The following is a 19,090-nucleotide window of genomic DNA, read 5'->3' as shown; positions in this document are numbered from 1 at the left end:
TATACACAAATGAACGTTACATGTGAATAAAACAGTTTTTATTAATTTGTGGTTGCAGTGCTGGTTGATTTCAGATGGTTTTAGCAAACGGACAAAAAATGTTAGACATGAAATGACGTGTACCCCGTCAGTCCTAAGTTTTTAAGGGCAATACCAGTTTTCTTGTCATATGTCTTTTTGCATTTTCCGTCTGCTAATTCAGACTAGTCTCATTTTCTCATGATTTTCATAAAACATATGATGTTATTGTTCCTTTAGTATGATAAATATGAACACAAATACAGTAAAATCCCTAACGACTGGCTGTTCTAACCCTCATGTGTCACCTCTGTCAGACTATGTTCGGCCTGAAACGAGAAAAGACGACATCTCTCCTGTCTTCTGTCAAAACACTGTACAAAAGTAACACAAGCAACATTTCAGAGGAGATGACAGGCGTGTCTGTGTGGACGAGACTGATGAAACATCAAAGAACACTGGTACTGTCCTTGAAGACACAATATGGTAATTAATTGTGATGTTGGAAAGCATGCCAGCGATCCTCAACTTCACTCCTCTTCTTTTTTATACCATTTCTCAGACTACAATCCCAATCCCCGATGTAGGAGTAACAAAAATAATATCCCAAAAGCATAACCATGACGTCTTGAAAGGCAACGCACTGCATGAAATTGAAATCCTTTATGGTTTGGCCAGGTCTAAACGTAGACACTGTTACCTCTCGCTGCGTATTTCACCGCGTCATTTCAAGTCAATGTCTCCTCGTCCTGGAAATATGGGTGTTCTATGGCATTCAGGGCAGATATTCGTTTCAGTGGGTCGAAGGTCAGCATTTTCTGTGGAAGAACAGCAGGATATTAGAGCTGCGTCAGGTCGTGAAGGAACAGTTCGACATTTTGAGGAATACTTTTGTGCACTGTCTTGCAGGGAGTTAGGCGAGAGGGTTGATACCACTCTACCTATTTATTAGATTAGCATAAAGACTGCATACAAGAAAAACAGACAGTCTGGCTCTGTTCAAAGTTAACATATAAAGCTCACTCATTAACACATTATCTCATCTGTGTAATCTATTTAAAATATAAGATAAAAGACAGTACGCCGTTTACGTAGGGTTATGTGCCTGACTGTCATTTCACCAGGACCAGTTGCTAGGCAACGGGCAAGAAGTGTACAAAGTTATTGGTCAAAAAAGGAAAACAAAAAGGTGAGAGGAAAGTCACAAAAAATGAGACTTAAGATTTGCTTTTTCTGGTTATTGTGATTTAGATATTTAAATTTGGTTATTTCAATAAATTCTTGCCCAAAATGTTTCTTAATGTATTTTGCAATTAAACCTTAAAAAGGCAAAATAAAATATACAGTTTACTTTAAAAAAGGTATTGTTAAGTCACTAGTTCAATCCCAGAACAGATACATTTACTGCACATTTCCTTTTTTTAGATATGTTGGTAAAAACAATACTAAATCAATTAGAAAAGTTTTACTAGCACTTTAAATTATAATGCAGAAAGAATAGTTTTATTTAAACAGGACTGCTGTAACTCGTCAGACTGGGTGAGCCCCGCCCACTCTGCGGGCGATTTGATTTGGCCCTGCAGCTCGGTCTGGAAACCTGCATCTTTAATCCTCCTGCTTCAGTTGACAATTTTGCAGGAACCAATCACAAATTGGCTTATCTACCTGGCACACTACTGGCGGGTTTAACACAAAGCGACCAAGCAGCTTCTTACTTTTTTTTTTTTTTTTGGTTGAAGGATTAACCATTTCCATTTGAACTATGCCCATTGATCACGCCTCTTGTGCAGATAAAATACAGAGCAGACTCCCCAGACCAATGCTCGATCTCAAATCTATCAAGCTTGGCTTGGTCTGGTGATTGCCTGACCATTAAGTTGTGCTCTCCTCTAGTTTAACCAGCTGGAGAAGTAACTAGTCATGAGGATTTTACCAGTGAAGTTATTGTGGCTAATGTAGAACATCAGCAGACTATGAGCAAAGATCATTCTTCTTGAGTTTGAGGTTACTGATCGTGTTGCTGGAAATTAATCACTTACCAGTCAAGATGGACTGACACTTTGAATTTTTAATTCATGGCGAAGTCTTACCAGCAATAGTTGCCCCCCCTGCTCATTTATCTCTGGAACAAAGTCAGTGATTGGGCGAGGTAAGAGAGGGGGGAAGTGTTTTCTTGACAATGTAACATCAGTTGGCCACTCGTCCTCTGGTGGCAAGCCGATAACTCTGAAATGACATCAAATTCCCAATGCATTAGGTATAATATGAAGCATCTGGTAAGGTAAATGGGATGTAAGCTGTGATACTCACTCAAAGATTTTCCCAAGTTGGTCCACTTCTGATTCCCCGCAGAACAAAGGTCTAACAGACAGAAGTAATACTATGTATCATTTAATCATCACCATCGTTATACTGTTCACAAGGCAATTATTTTAAGGCATGAATCTCTTCTCTCTACCAAAGTTGACTGCTGTCTTCATGTAATGTGTGATTTGTACCACTAGATGAAGCTACCATGTGTGTGTGTGTGTGTGTGTGTGTGTGTGTGTGTGTGTGTCAGTGCACTGGTTCTCAGTTGAACTGGGAGAGACTAGTTGCAAACAAGACTGATGAGTGTTAAAAAGCTATAGTTACATTATGACTTTTGCTTGCAGAAACTGTTTGTGGACATGCTACCACCAATGGCGTTTGGATGTGTTGAAGCAGGTTAAAGTCTGTGAGCCGGCAGTGGGTTTGAATCAGCATGCATGATGCTGATGACACTTGCCATGACTGCAAGATGTAAAGTACAACTACGGTATGCGTCAGAGTACATTTATTGTAGAGTTGGTTGGAAGAGGGGCAAGGCTGTAGTAAAACATATGTATGTGCTGAAACATAATGAGGTTGGAAGAAGCACAGCTGTTTTTCACCAATTCACCCCCCGACAGTCTGAGGCTCCAGACCACATTTCCCCGGAGCCACAGATAACCTTGTAATGTGATCCATTTAAAGATCAAAATTGGAAACCTCAGCAAACTCATCAACGCTGCTCTGAAACTGACACACAAACGTATGTTAAGTTTGAGCTCAAATCTGAATGCACATAACCAGGTAATGAGTGTATCTCAATGTAGCTAACGGCAACTCTATCCTACTTATATTTTATCTGCAGTATCCTTTCTGGATTAGGAAAAAAAAACATTGCCAGTGAAAATAATCCATGCAGCAAAATGTTTTTAAAGTACATTAGTAGTATTTACCTACAGTATATAAAATGAAAATGTTTGTAGGAGACATGGATTCAAACTCTTAGCTAGCCTGTGGTGTTATACGACAAACTTTAAGCAAAAACCTCCACCTTGCAAAGGTACCTTCAGGATATTAAATCGCATCTCTGCTACTTTGTAAGTTAATCAGATCAATACCATAATTTGTTGCTTTGTGTTCAATGTTTTTGATATTCTGATTGTACAGCACTTTCCTCAACTGTTTTTAAATGTGCTCTAAATACATTTGATTGGATGGATAGAATAATCAAACACACTGTTTCTTTGCACAGGCATTTGGATCATAAAAATCAATCTAATTTAAAAAACAAACAAAAAAAAACGTTACGTAATGTTCGGACAAAGACTGGCTATATATAACAAAAAATCAATCTAATCTAAAAAGACTGGCCAAAGACTGGCCAGTCTTTTTAGATTAGATTGATTTTTTGTTATATATAGCCAGTCTTTGTCCGAACATTATTCTGCTGACTCACTTGCGTCTGAACATCTCAGCAAAGATGCAGCCGGTGCTCCAGATGTCCACGGGTGTGGCGTAGCTGGACTGCAGCAGAACCTCGGGGGGTCGGTACCACAGTGTCACCACCTGGCAGACACAAACAGGGAGTCCATTGAATGTATATTGTTGCATGTTTTAGCTTGTTTACAACACTGTGTTTATGTTGACCCTTTCCCAAAGCTTACCATACATTTTAGGCTTCCTTGCCTTCCAGGTGGACATTTTTTAAATTCATTTTACCTCAGTATGAATATCAAGTAACAAGCTATAGGCCTACTTTGTTTGTGGTGATAAGTAGCTAACGTTAGCATGCTGACAGGCTAAAACCAAGCAGAAGTTAGCAGTATACTACTGACTGTGGACTCTTATTTTCATTTAAACTGTTACTTAAATATGAAGAATAGGTAGCGCAACCCAAGATTTGAAGTTAGCAACTGAAATAAATGTGTTCACTTTATGCTACTTTGTCATTAAATTTAATTTAAAAAGAGAAATAATAAGCTAGTATGGGCTTTGCAAAAAGGGTAATGTGCAGTGGTGGAAGCCATTTTCAAATACTTTACTTTGATAAAAGTACTAATACCACAAGTAAAAGCAATAATACCACCAAGTAAAAGTCCTGCATTCAAAACCTCACTTAAGTAAAGTATTGTCCACAAATGCACTTTCAGTATGAACAGTAAAAGTACACGTAGTAAAATGTTCAGTCATTCTTTTTAAACCATTTTACATATGATCATATAAGTCAACTTTTCATGACTTTAGAAAAACAGCCTTGTATTTTTAATTTTGTGAGGATGCATTTTCCAGCTCATCCAAGAGGGTTTTTAAATACTTTACTTAGCTTGTGAAATAGGTGAGTTTTCACAAACCATAACAAGGAACACTTCACCCTTAAGTTCATCACAAACATTCAAAATCAACACACCTGGAGATACATGGTTTTCTCAAGTAAAGAACAAGGTCCTTGAATTTGTACCCAAGTACAGTACTTGAGTAAATGTACTAAGTTACATTCCACAACTGCAAATGTAAAGATGCCAGTGTCTTGTATTCACAAAGGTTAATGTTGTAACCCGTTAGACACTGAATGCACTGTCAAAGAATTTAGTTGCAAAATAATATTAGTATGATAGATTAGTTATCTCAACCAAATTTTCAGTGGCTGAAGATTGAGTATGAACTGACTGGAAACAAGCAGCCGGTTTATAAATTGTATTTAGAGGTTATATCAGAATAGGTTTACATGGTTTAATTTTCAAAAAACACCATGTTTTTGTTGTACTGCACATTGCCCAGTTCTTTTGGGGTGGCTTTTTCACTTTGTAAACACCTATAACATGCACAAAAAAAAAAAAAATATATATATATATATATATATATATATATATATATATATATATATATATATATATATATATATATATATATATATATATATCACAATAAATGAAGGGGGGAAACTCCAAAAAACACAATATGAGCACAACATTTTTTAAATTATGATATTCTTTGGAAAATTGTATACACATGTATGGTCCAGGTGAGTTCTTACCACAGGAGTGAGGGCCATGTGACAGCTGTAGATCCTGGCCAGTCCAAAGTCAGCCAGCTTCACCTGGCCCTGGCTGGTTACCAGAATATTCTCTGGTTTTAGGTCTCGGTGCATCACGCGGTTAGAGTGAAGGAATGCAAGACCGCACAGCAACTGCCTCATCAGGTCCTGCAAAAGCACACAAAGGAATGTTTCAACAGGAACACAACATTTCAACAGAGGTTAATAATAATAATAATAATAATAATACATTATATCTAACAGTGCCTTTCTAACACTCAAGGACGCTTTACAGACAATAAAAGACAGATACAGGGAACAGAAAAGGGTTACTTGAAAAAAGGGTGATAAGACCCTAATTCATGAAAAACACTCCACCCTTTCCACACAGTTTTCTTCTTTCTAACCTATTTGACAGATTATGCAGTTTAATTGAGAAATTGTTTCAGTTAGTTCTCACTTTAATGCGGTCAGGAGATAATCCTGGAGCTGGGGATCTCTCTAGATACGTCTTGAGGTCTTGGTCCACATGTTCAAAAACCAGAGTGACTTTAGTCTCCTGGTCTGACCTCTGGGTGGCACATACATCCATAAGCCTGTCAAACAGTGACTTCAGTGAAAGGTGTTCAAAGTGAATTGCAGAATTGAATTATTTGAACTTGATGTTTTACCTGACCACGTTGGGGTGGTCAAACTGCTCCAGCCTTTTTAACAGAGCCACCTCTCTGACTGTGGAGACTGGGAGGCCATTTTGGTCGGTCTGGACTCGCACGCTTTTCAGAGCCACAAACTGCCCGCTCTCTGTATCTCGTGCCTTATAAACTGTCCCGTAAGCACCTCCTCCAATCTCTGCCACAGGCTCATACTGGATGCTGGTGCCGTGGGCCATGGCCAAGATCAAACAGACTGAGAAACAAAGTATGACACACAGATCAGATGCAAAAGCAATCCATGCTAGTAATTGTAGTAATGAGATGATGAAAGGCAATCACTTATGTATGTATGTATGTATGTATGTATGTATGTATGTATGTATGTAGAGTTTACACTTTTAAACTTGTATGAACCTAACAAGCATAACATTGGGAAGTTGAGAAGTAAGAAGTAGGGATTTTAAAACATCCCACCAGCCTGGAGCTGTTCCACTGAAAATGAACATTGAAAACCTTATCCTAAAACACATCACTGTATGACAGAAAATAACACACTGTCTTTCATCCCACTGCCCATTTCAACTACAATGACCCTCAACCCAAACCTACCCAGTACACAGACTTTGAATAAGTAGGCTACAGAAAATTAAGTTGTAATAAAAATCTAGTAACTAAAAATGCAATTAAAATAAGGCAAAACTAATAAAGCAAGATACATAACATCTAAAAACCAGTAACAGAGTAAAGCTTTTTTATGTGTATTGTTTTGACATTATTTTTTCTATTTCTAGTGTCTTTATTTTAGTCTGTTTTTCTTTTCTTCAAATGTCTCTTGATGATTTCTAAATGTCAAACTGTACATTCAAACAATGCAGTTTTCTTCTGTGAGGCTATACATAGCACAGTGGTGTTTTGAGCTGAATGCTAACATGCTGATAAAGCATGTACAAATATTTACCACAATCCCCACTTAGTTAAGCTTGTTACCCTACCGACATTTGCTAATGAGCACTAAACACAAAGTACAGCTGATACTGATGTGAGTGTCATAAGTTTTGTAGGCATTTGGTCATAAACCAAAGTATTGTACAAATTCAGTTTTTGACCTGATGCTAGTGCTAGAATAAGTCAGAGGAACACCAAAGTCATTACAATTCATCCTGAGGTGGGACATGAATTTATGAACAGTATGTCATGGCGCTACAACATAACAATAATTCTAAAAAACACATGTCAACTTTTGGCGGTACGAGAGAAAAAGTCCAGGGATCCCTTAAAGTTCTCAGGATAAATCATCTGGGAACCATGAATGTCTGTTAAAAGAATAATAATAATCCAATAGTTATGAGATATTTAAGTCTGGAGTGTTCTGATGGACCAACTGACAGACCGATATTGCCATCAATAGATGCACACCATTCACGTGGCTAATTTCTTTTTTAATAAATACTTAAGTAAACCGGTATAATGAATTAGCTGTACTGGACAAGGAATATACTTCTAATATTTTGGCTGCGATAACTTGGCGGAAACAGAAAGTTTGCAGGATGCGTCAGAGCGAGGAAGAGGAGGAGGAGGAGGAGAGCTTCATTCAGATGATCAATCAAAGCAGCTGGCCTTGTATGGAGCAGTAAACCACTGACCCTTACCAGTGTCCAAGCAGGAGATATGGATGTGGTGCAGTCATGTAAGCTCTTAGTAATATAGTTTATATAACAAACCAAGCTGTTGTAACACTACACTCTACAAAAAGGGGACAAGGGCTGTTTTTCAATTTGTAAAAACAGAGTGCTTCACACTGTCCACCCCAGTGTAGTGGTTAGAGCACTGCTGTATACAAAAGAAGCAGCATCACAGAGGAGCATGCTGTACGGCTCATCAACAACCTGGTGGATGTGCCAAGGAGCCGACTGCCATTCTGGCTCTATGCTGAATGTGTAACATTTGCAAATACACAAATACTGTCAACGCTGATCTAAATTCAGATAAACCTAAAAAACATACACAGTGACACAAAAATCCTGTAATTCAAATAGTCATGAAGCAGTCCTGCTCATGATTTGCAACATTTCCCAACACAACCAGAGATAATTAAATAGATACCTCAGTATAAACGCTTCAAGAGTTTCTCTCAACACATTTCTTCTGTCTTGCAGTATGTATCATATTCCCAACTCTATCATTATCTATATTAATTAAATTAAAAAATTGTTGGCAATGAAACAAGATAAACATTTATACAGACATATTATCACATTACAAAGTTCTTTCAGCAATTTGTATGCAAAAAGTTGCCTCTGAAGACATCCATCAGACACAAAAGTGACACTACCATTCATTTGGAGTCATGTTTCTGTCCATCTGGCAGATACAACTCCAATATTCACTCTCTTTAGTACCATTTTGGTCTCCACTGACAGAGAAATATCTTAAGCTGCTAAATGTTCCACTATGTTCAGCTAAATGCACAGCATTTTATGGGTAGTTGTGCTGGCCTCTATCAAAGTGAATCCTCCAGGTACTTTAATCCAAGGTGCTGACATAATATTAGACATATCCAAAATGGAATGCATTAGTGCTCTTCTACATTTGGGAATAGTTTTATAATCTGCTGTTGACTGAATGGGATGCTAATTTAAAGCAAATACACTTAACGCATGACTTTTGGCTGCCACAGGAAGCACTTTCAACCATTCATCAACAGCTTTCCTGTCCCATTCACTCTCTTTCCTCTGGCCTCTTCACCAACTCCATCTATCAGCATTCAGCACACAACCATCAAGAGAATCATCCCACTCCTTCCTTCCTTTTGTTCAAGCCTCTATCTACAGTTCCACCCATTCTACCTACCTGACATTAACGCCGGTCACCTTCATACCCAGCATATATGTCCTACGCGCTGGTGGCGGTTCTGTTGTCCTCTGCTGCCTTCAGGTCTTTACCAGTACATGTCATGATATTCAGGGTATGTGGTATAAAGTTCAAAAGGTCAATACTCATTCTAAAGATAGAAGAGGATCATCATCATCATCACAACGCAGTCTTGGCTCAAAAACCATTGCTTCCAGGTCCTCTATTGTATAACCTTGTCGATGTCATTTACTGACTGATGTATTGGTGTGGAAGGAACTACTGAATAACTGGGGACTGTTACTTTGTATAACAGATTGCTTCATGAGCCTGGAACGAAAAACCCAGATGAATGCAGAGTCACTGATGAATGTAGCAATACTGTATAAGTCTTCTTTTTGGGCACATTTTTAATATTTTGATGTTTTAATTAATCACATTTACAACCTTTTGGATCAGTATTTAAATCTCACCAGAGCTTCAAGCAACTATTCTACTAACCATTTACAATACATCCCCAACATGCGCATATACCAAGGTGTTCAGTAAAGTGGTATTCTATAGCAACAATACTGTTTAAAATGATCTATAAACACTGGTGAACATGCTGTTAACGGGCATAGAGCTCAAACTCTAGGGATTTGAATATTCAGTTATTATGCCAAACCACAATTGTGGAAGCGGTCAATATAAACTGTTGGTAATAAGAGTATTTCAGTTGAGGTAGAGTGTCTGCGGACATGAATCTGCCAGCATCCCTGTGTATCTGCAAGAAATACAAATTCCTGATGTTAAACTAAACTGAGAAAAAGACTGCAAATACATTTCCATAAAATAAAAGTCACTTGAAGTAGCAATAAAATACTACAAAAGTAACCCAAGAAACATTTTATTGCAACATCGTTGCATGTTTGATTTTCAGACTTTCCCTAAAACCTTCAATTTAGTTTTACTCATAAACATTTGTAGCTGATTCTAAAATTAGCATTAAGTTAAGTTTCCTCTTCACAGCAACATGTATCGGTTTTCTACATATTAACAGACAACCAGTAAACTAGCACTTAACTATTGAGGTTAATTATTAAAGCCTTACATACAGAGAAAGACATGTCTGTCTAATGAGCTTTTGTTACAACACCCCAGGGAACTAAGTTCATGAACCAATACTTTAAATTATTCACATGAACAAAATGTTTTTAATTACCCTTTTAGCACGTTGACACACTACCTTATACACATTTAGCCTTTGATATTAGTTAATAGTAGGCTGCACTAACAACTTGGATTTTTCTAGCTTTAGTAATATACATGAATATAGATATTAGGGGTGGGTGCAATTTATCGCAGACTACTGCAATATGTTTAGAATCACAATCTCGTATCGTGACATAAGTATCGTGATGATAGCGTATCGGGAGGAGTCTGGTGATTCTCACTCCTAATAAATATATAGTTTATGGTTTCAAAATCCTTTCATAATATTTATGTCACAATTTCCAGGCAACTATTAATGAGACCTGGCCAAAAAAACTGAACAAGAAATTGTGAGAAACAAATTAGTATAATGGACAATGTAGTCAGCCTCATGTAAACAACATATTGATCATATATTATGATTTACAGATTGCCACAGATGCTGGATGCCTCATAAAAGTAATTAAGCTGATTTTGCAACTTTCCACTGCATGCAGACTGTGAGGCAACTGCTGTGGGAGGCAGTACTGCCACAGAGAGCCACAAAGACTGAGAAAATTCTTGACAAAGAAGAGCGAGGCCTGGTGAAAAGGGGTGAATTTTCAGGCCTGTTCTGTCAAATGTCAAACTGCAGAAAGTTTTTTTTTTTTTTTAATGCAGAGGTGGAAGAAGTGCTAAGATCTGAAGTGACTATATGTAACTTTTACACGTTTCTGAAACTATAATGTTCCATTTGATGATCATAAGTGCGCTGTAACAGCAAACAAGACTAGTTTTATATGGTTTTTATTAATGCATCTGCTCAGGTTTGATTTTTCCCACAAAGTCCCAAAATGATTTTTAGCAAGTAGACAGCGCTACAGTAAAGACATTCTGGCGGGTCACAGATTTCTTTGTTACACATAGGCCTGTCGCGATAGTCAATAAATCAATTACTCTTAGGAAAGAAACCATGACTGACTGCCTGACTCTCACACAGACAGACACACCTCCTAATTTGTTTAACCAAACTTCAGATAATTCGATTGACAAGTTGATGGAAACTTAGCTTATGTTTACCGTATGCACTAACACTTGAAATGCAATGTTGCATCACTAACGTATTCTTTTATTGTAAAAGACTAACTTTTTTTTGTCTAAGCAAAACATTCTTTGCGACTATATGACCTCACCGTAACACTTACTCAGTCATCTACAGTGGTCAATACAGCACCTGTAAAAAACACAGCAGGTGTGGTAAAAACAAGTAGCTGCTAGAATCAACACAAACTGAAAGTTACATATAGCCACTTTAAAAGAACAAAAGTACTGGCATCAAAATATACTTTAAGTACCAAAAGTAAAAGTACTCATTACGCTGAATTGTTAATTTCAGATTAATAAATGTTATATTATTGGATTATAATTATTGATGCACCACTTAATGTTGAAGCTACATTTAACAATGTATTATTGATCCGCTAGTAGCTGTAGTGAAGTAGAAGTATCAAGTACAAAATGGAAATATTCTAGTAAAGTACATTATGATATTTGGCTAATTATGACCCAAGTATGTACTGAGCCTGACATATTACAGTTAAAAAATACATATGTAAAAACTCTTTGGTTGATTAACTACATAATAGCGTCACTAGAGGCTACTTCTTAACCTGCCTGAGTCTTGTTTATCATCTGGCACTATAGCCCCTGCAGTATCCACACCTTCATTTGACAACAGGGGGAAATAAAACAAAACAGACTGATTTAAAACAATTTCACTGGATTACAGAATTAGCCTGTTGAATGTCCTTCCCCATCTCATACTGACTTATGTTCATGTCAAACCTCCTCTGATCCTACAGGAAGTGGAAAAGCTGTATGCTATGTCTATGGTAGGCTACATGACTTAAAAACATTTCTGGAAGTTTCCCATATGTCGCAACACTGAGGTCTCTAGCAGCTCTATCGATCAGAAGAGCCTGTCAGTTGTGATTATCACGTTAAATTCTCTCCCACCACATGTCATTCATTTAATACCGGACATTGAAGGCCAGTGGGCGTAGGCAGAAACAGGCCAGGACAGACGGAAAGTCTTCTGTCCCGACACGTGGAGCTCCTCCATAGCGCTCCTTTGTTAATTAAACTGGCACAAAAAAGTGAAGCAACAGGCCACACGGACTTTTTTCCTCTTTACCTACATGTGCACTGACGTGGCGGAAGAAGACTGTAAAAAAGTAGGCTACATACGGCAGAAACGGATCACCGCCAGCAACTTCCCTTTGCACATCTGTGCCACAAAAACTGCCAAAGTGTCACGCACATGAATCACAGTCATTGTAAACGGCAGGTCAGATACTTCACTTACCACCTCTGTATATTTTCTGCGGCAGGTAAACTTTGCTTTGGCTTTATGAGGAGGACATGCTCACTAATCTGCCACGTATAACTCCTCCAGAAGCGGGTCAGGAGCGGCAAATCCAGGCGGAGGTTTACAGCTCCGGCAGGGGATCTGATGTGCACAAGCTAATCAACAGATTATGATTTCGACCCTTCTCTGTTTTTCGTCTTATTCTTCTTCTTCTTCTTCTACTACTTCTACTTCTACTATGGGGTGGGTTTTAGGTCAGCCCACATCCAAAAAGTTGCATTGCTGCCACCTCAGGAACTAGCACCTTAGTGCACTATATCCTTCTAAACAGCCCAGTGTCCTTTAAAAAGTATTTTAGAAGTAGGATCAAGCGGGAGGGTAAAAAGTTGTTTTCAGTTTTTTAGAGAATCGTCTTCTAAGCCAATGTCTCGCATTTCTCTGATTAGATCTTGTCTTTGGTGGTCATTTTTTCTCCAAAAAATCAACACATGGCTTGTGTTCATGTTCCTGACATGAACACAAGCCACTCTGGTGTTTTCCTAACATAAATAAAGTGCTATTCAGAAACGTGTGACCAATCCTCAGTCCAGAAATAATATGGATAACCTCCCTTCTTTTACAGACAGTGACGGAATCAATTACCCTACTAGATATGGAGAATAGTTACCTCCCTTTGTCTTATTGTTCCCAGAGCTGTTGCCATTTTAAAATTATTAATAATTATCACACAATACCTTTACCCTCCACCTTGGATAAATCAATGCTGGTCTCTACATTTTTCTTATAAGCAGCTTCCTTTGCCAACCTATCACCTTTACATTTCTCGCAATACCAACATGAGCTGGGACCCATGCAGGTGAAATTTATACCCCTCTCCTTGTCACCTCTTTAATTGTCACAAGAATCTCATATACAAGGTCTTGTCGACTCTTTGATGACCCTTTCCCAATACTATTGATAGCGGACACAGTAACTACATATCAACACTTTATGGTCCAGAATCTGCTCAGTCCATCGCACTGCCATCAGGATTGCATATAACTCCACTGTGAGCACACTTGGAAATTCGAGGTTCTCTTAAGGGCTTGGACATTCCACCACTGAACAACAAAAGCTGCTCCTGCAGCACCTGTTTCTGGATCCTTTGAACCATCATCAAAAATTAATGTGTTCCTGATATCTCTCTATTATATGCCCATGGAATCTGATTCAGGATTATCTGACTTAATCCCAAGTATCTTCAAATCATTCTTCGGGTTTCCAATAGCCACAGTACTCGTGGACAGAAGTTCATGTCACGTATAGACATTTCCTGTGCCACGGTCTCTCCTGTCCCTCCAAAACGTGGAAGTTTTGCCCCCTCTCCCTCCCAGCTTGCTATAATTGCTACCTTAACTGGGTGATGACACCTTTGACCCATCAAATTGATCCAATAATTAGCCTGAAGTTGCTTTCTCCTCAAGCAGAGTGGCATTTCACCTGCTTCTACCTGCAAGGAACAAACTTTCTACCAAACACCTTCTAGATATTTCTTTCCTTATTTTCACCTGAATTCTTCTATTATTTAAAAAGTTACCCAGTTAAACATATTTCCCCCAATTCCTAGCATATGCATCTTGATTAAGAGACCCTATACACAAAGCATATTGTATGCTTTTTCCATGTCTAAAAATACTGCCACAACCGTCTCATTCTGAATCTGTGCTTTTCTTATTTCATCCTCTAGACTAATTTCCCTTTCTAAAGCCACTCTGACACCCAGCCATCAACCACCTTTCTTCCATTAAGAGCATTGGCCTTCCATTTACCACCCTTTCCATTAACTTACTTAAGTGAGAGGTTAAAGCTATTGGCCTATAATTTGCCTGATTACTAGCATTTTTTCCCGGTTTTCTTATTGGAATAATAACTGCCTCCTTCCATCCCGCATGAATCTTTCCTTCCCCCCACTTTATTTACCAACTTTATTAAATACATTTAAAATCTTCCGAAGTCCCTTATCACTTAAACGTCTTAACATACCATAACAAACGTCATCTTTACCAGGAGCTGAATTCTTACACTTATCCAATGCATTTCTCAACTCTCTCAGAGTGATAGGAACATATTCATCCTCTAATCAATCTTTCTTTTGAATAACCCCAGCATATTGACTCCTTGTTTCTTCCCTACCCCTTCTTTCTTCTTCTGAGTTCTTTTCAGTCTTCTAAAAGCTCTGTTCCTTTCCCAAACTACCTCTTCACATTCAACACACTACCATGGAACCGCTTTTCTCCCTAGTTTTCCTGAACTTTTTGACATTGCAGCCATATACTCTGTCGCAACTCACTTTCTTTTAATTCAACATCTTTACATTCTTGGACTGAACTAATATATAAATTGCTTATTTCCATAAATCTCGTCCAGTCTGCCTTTTTGAAAATCCACCTACCGTGACTCTCTTTGGGACACAACCTTACATCAAAGTTCAATTTATATAAAATTGTGTGGTGATCACTTCCAATAGTGCTGTGCACTTCCCACTCACACTTTTGAGCCATTTTACTAGACAAAATTGTTAGGTCTAAGACTGACTCTTTACCAGTTCTAATATCAATCCTAGTCCTTCTACCATCATTCAACAAACAAAGTTCCTATCATTCATTATCTCCTCAATCACCTGTCCATTGTCATTTCCCCTCCCCACAGCGTATTGTGGGCATTAAAATCTCCACACCATATAACACTATCACTATCCTGGCCTTCTATTTCTTCAAGTTTATTTAATTCTAACTGTTTAAAAGGGTTATAATAATTTACCATTACTATTTTCTTTTTGTCTGCCCATACTTCCACTACCACATATTCTTGTTTCTTCCCTATACCCAACACCATATAGGGTACACCATTCCTTACAAAGGTGGCACACCCCCCACCACTACCTTGCTCTCTGTAACAACTGATGCCTTTATCATTAGATATAACAAAATCCAATCTGGGTTTTAACCACGTTTCCTACACATTACATCAGGTTTTTCACTTACGCTATCTATAAACTGTTTAAAATTGTAACCATTTGCCAACAAGCTCCTTGCATTCCACTGGATAAATGATCATGATCAATAAGATCACCCTTTACCCACTTCCTGACTGGCATGTACAGCCAGACATTTCCTTATTTCTTCCCATTTTAAGTCTAGGATGCCCAAATGCCAAATTGCTACCTTTGCAATAATATGAATCCTTTCAGTTTTAGATTTAATCTCCGCTGTTGCATTAATTACCCCTGCAATAAAGATATCCAAGTCCCTCTTTTCTCCTTCTCCTTCTCTCTTACATATTCTCGTCTCTGTGTCCATGCATTCCCTGTTGTTGTTTCCTGTCTAACATTTCCTACATCAACTCTCTTTGTTTGCTCCACTCTTTTGACTGCCATAAGAAACTTCTGCACAATTACAGCATTTAGGACTTCTCCACATTCCCCATAGTCATGTTTCCACCACATTTAGTACGCCTTTTAGTCCCTTTGCACAACTCCACTACACTCCACGCACTCTTTCACTTCTCTAACCCGCTTTATTCATCCTCCTTTTCTGCCAGTTCCCACTTTCTTGCTCATCCTCATCCATAGGCTACTACAACACTATCTTCCGGATTGCCTGCCATGATAGAGAATACGTGCACTTGTATCGTATACCGGACCTGTACAGGCCGTCTGCCGACACTCCCGCATGCTCTCTCCACTTAGGCTATTCTGTCCTACTTATAACAGTCCCTATGCAATTTTGTGTAGGCCTACTCGTACAGAAGCTGCACAGAGTCGAAACCACCGCTTCCTTGCTTCCACAAGACGATGGCGTCGAGACGTACGAGCGCCTGCCAGCCTGCACTCTATTTGGGTTGTCACTTCCTGTTGATTCTGGCCACTCTAGGAGGAAGGGCTAAATAAAAGAAAAAATATTTACAGAATATTACGCATGCATGTTCTACGGGAACAAGTAACAAAATACAAAAGGCACAATGATTTCAAAGGCTTCAAGGGATTGTGCTTGTGTGATAAAGCAGACAAAAATAACGTGACCATTTCACCAACTGGCATGAGACCGGGTTGGATAAGTCATCTCACCAAAAAAGGAAATAAAACAATAACATCTCAAATTTAAGAAGTAAGAAAAGAATCAAATATTTTAGCATAACACAGGGAAGAAAATATTTTAAAAAGGAATAACCAATTGATTATATGACAACAATAAAATAAACTCCAGTTGCCAATCACCTGTCAGGAAAAAGAACACTACAATAAACAAAATTCATTTGTCTGGCTGATAAATTAAGCTTTGAGCTCATTTAAAAATGTGTGGAGTTGTTGACAAATATGTGTATATTCGTTTGTATTGTATGCGGTAAAAACTATACAAACATTTCTGTCCATCTGTAAAAAAAGAACAACGCAATTTTGCAATTAGGAAGCACATAATGTAATCTTAAAAACGGCTGTCTTGTTTAAAATAAACAATACAACTGATCTCAGCTGGTTTTCTGTCTATAATGGAGTGCAATGGAAATTTCAAAGTGACCCCAAACTTTTGACCGGTAGTGTATGGTATAAACAAAAATTACGAACTTAATGTCTTATAAAGACCAGTTACAGTATATTATTTTGTGTGAAGTATATATGTATATATGTAAATGTATATATATATATATATAATATATATATATATATATATATATATATATATATATATATATATATGTATATATATATATATATATATATATATATATATATATATATATATATATATATATATATATAATATATATATATATATATATATATATATATATATATATATATATATATATATATATATATATATATAATATATATAAAAGACAAAGATCCCTGTGTACAAAGTTACACTCTGGAACATTACCATTGGCCCAAGAGACTGGTAGGTTCAATGCCACTCCAGAGGAGGACAGACTTTTTTGTGTGCGCTAGTTGTATTTTTTGTTTAAATGTCTGGTCTATGAGGACATAAACTTATGTACCTTTTAGCAAAATGACGTCTCTGTTAATTTCTTTTGGCTGGTTGACTGAAAAACTTGAGTTGTGCTTCTTTTTTTGTAGCAGATTTCCTTTGCCAAGCTTGGGATTGAAGGCAGAATATTTGGTTTCTGACCGGGCTGTAGAACAACCTGCAATTTTGTAATGAAATAAATTCTTGACTACTGCAACTGCACTTTTTGGGTTTGCAAACCCATAAGGGTAGGGCACTTTGTGTGCATGACACAAAAATCAATCAATCAATCAAGCAATGATATGGTCTTTATTGTCTTAATCAATGTATTATAATTACTGTTTAATATTTTTGTTTTCATCCTCTTTAATGTGATGATATCTTTAAGAGACGGCATTTCAGCAGCTTATTTAGGACATAAAGCCTCTTGCTCCATGCTTATGTCTACCCTTTGAAAGCCTCAGACCCTCCATTGTCATACAGATGACGACACACCACACGCATGTGTGATCAGTGTGTGATGACTAGCATTGGCTCAAAATGCCCAAATGTCTTCACTAACTCCTTACTACACTGTATATTGAATCTTCTGATTCCAGCTGTCAACTACATCTGCACACTATCTTCCACTTCCACTGCAGAGATACAAGCATTTGTAACCCTCCAGGCTGCACTACTTCAATGAGATTATTTATACCACGTTGATTAATCCATCAACAGACCCACCAAACATACATTTAGCTTGAATTCCTCTCTGTTTACTTAATTTCTATTACTTTGATCACCCCCCTTTGTTGTCTTGTTTGCTCTGTTTTTATAGTAAAGCACTGAAAATGCTATGGATACATATGCTATAAATATTCACTGATGATTTTTTTAATTTCTGGGGAAACTAGTCAAATTAGACATCACACCTTTACTCAAACTGTCAATTTCCTTAAAATGGCAATTGCTCCAATCATTTAACAAACTACTGATACAACTAAGGCTCTTATGATTCTGACTCTGTTAGCTATAATTCACCTCTAGCTCCAGCCCATTGCAGCTCTTTGTCACTTATTCACAACAATGACTTTAATTCTGATCCTGTAAATTTGTTTTGAATAAAGACAGGAACAGGTTAAACACATACATATTGACAACATGCCTGTTCACACCACATTTTTGCTTCATCACATTTTCTGTTTTAGCGTTTTTGAAGCTGAAATCGGCAAACAAATTACAATGCTTCTCTTTGTGATGAAGGAGCAGGCGCCTGTTCATCTAATAATAGACACCAGACAGTCTCTTCTGAGACAATTATCTGACAGATGTGTTGTGATTGTGTGAATGGTGGATCTATTGTATGCCCTACTGTCGAAGAGTTTTTGTTTTGTTCATTACTGTCAGGGTTTAGAGAAATGGCTAAAGATTTTGGCCCAAAATGCAGAGACGACAGAGTATTGAGTTCAAAGATTTAATAAATGAAAAGGGTTACAACAAAAAGAGTCCTGAAGTAATAGGACAATAGCTCCAAAAAATGTTGAAGCATCTGAAAGACTAGGAATCAAAAAAAAACTGGAACACCGAGACAAAGGTGGTAGACATACACTCACAAACACACAATGCTCTGACAACAGATAAAGACAACACAAAGGTGGGAAAACACAAGGCAGAAAGGGACAAAAGACATGACATAGGAGTAAACAGACTACAAAAT

At 37.6% G+C, this 19,090-nt stretch overlaps 1 protein-coding gene and 1 long non-coding RNA gene across 2 annotated transcripts; both read right to left on the bottom strand.

The window, feature by feature from the left end:
• Window positions 1-21: 21 nt before the first annotated feature.
• Window positions 22-16,626, bottom strand: LOC116679828 (uncharacterized). The gene is made up of 3 exons (XR_004329516.1): window positions 16,613-16,626; window positions 13,053-13,056; window positions 22-133 (listed from the first exon to the last, which is right to left on the bottom strand). It is a non-coding gene; the product is annotated as an uncharacterized LOC116679828 (long non-coding RNA).
• LOC116679825 (cyclin-dependent kinase 4) lies at window positions 598-12,627 on the bottom strand. Its single transcript, XM_032509290.1, has 8 exons — window positions 12,383-12,627; window positions 6,013-6,247; window positions 5,802-5,937; window positions 5,342-5,509; window positions 3,764-3,873; window positions 2,329-2,379; window positions 2,109-2,244; window positions 598-836 (listed from the first exon to the last, which is right to left on the bottom strand). The coding sequence occupies exons 2-8, from the start codon at window positions 6,228-6,230 to the stop codon at window positions 747-749; spliced, it is 909 nt and encodes a 302-aa protein (XP_032365181.1). The 5' UTR covers window positions 6,231-6,247; window positions 12,383-12,627; the 3' UTR covers window positions 598-746.
• Window positions 16,627-19,090: the final 2,464 nt, after the last annotated feature.

This window comes from Etheostoma spectabile, unplaced genomic scaffold (assembly GCF_008692095.1).
Source record: "Etheostoma spectabile isolate EspeVRDwgs_2016 unplaced genomic scaffold, UIUC_Espe_1.0 scaffold00018250, whole genome shotgun sequence".
Classification (NCBI taxonomy): domain Eukaryota; kingdom Metazoa; phylum Chordata; class Actinopteri; order Perciformes; family Percidae; genus Etheostoma; species Etheostoma spectabile.
Note: the sequence above shows the minus strand (reverse complement) of the source record. Positions and strands in the feature narration are given on the sequence as shown.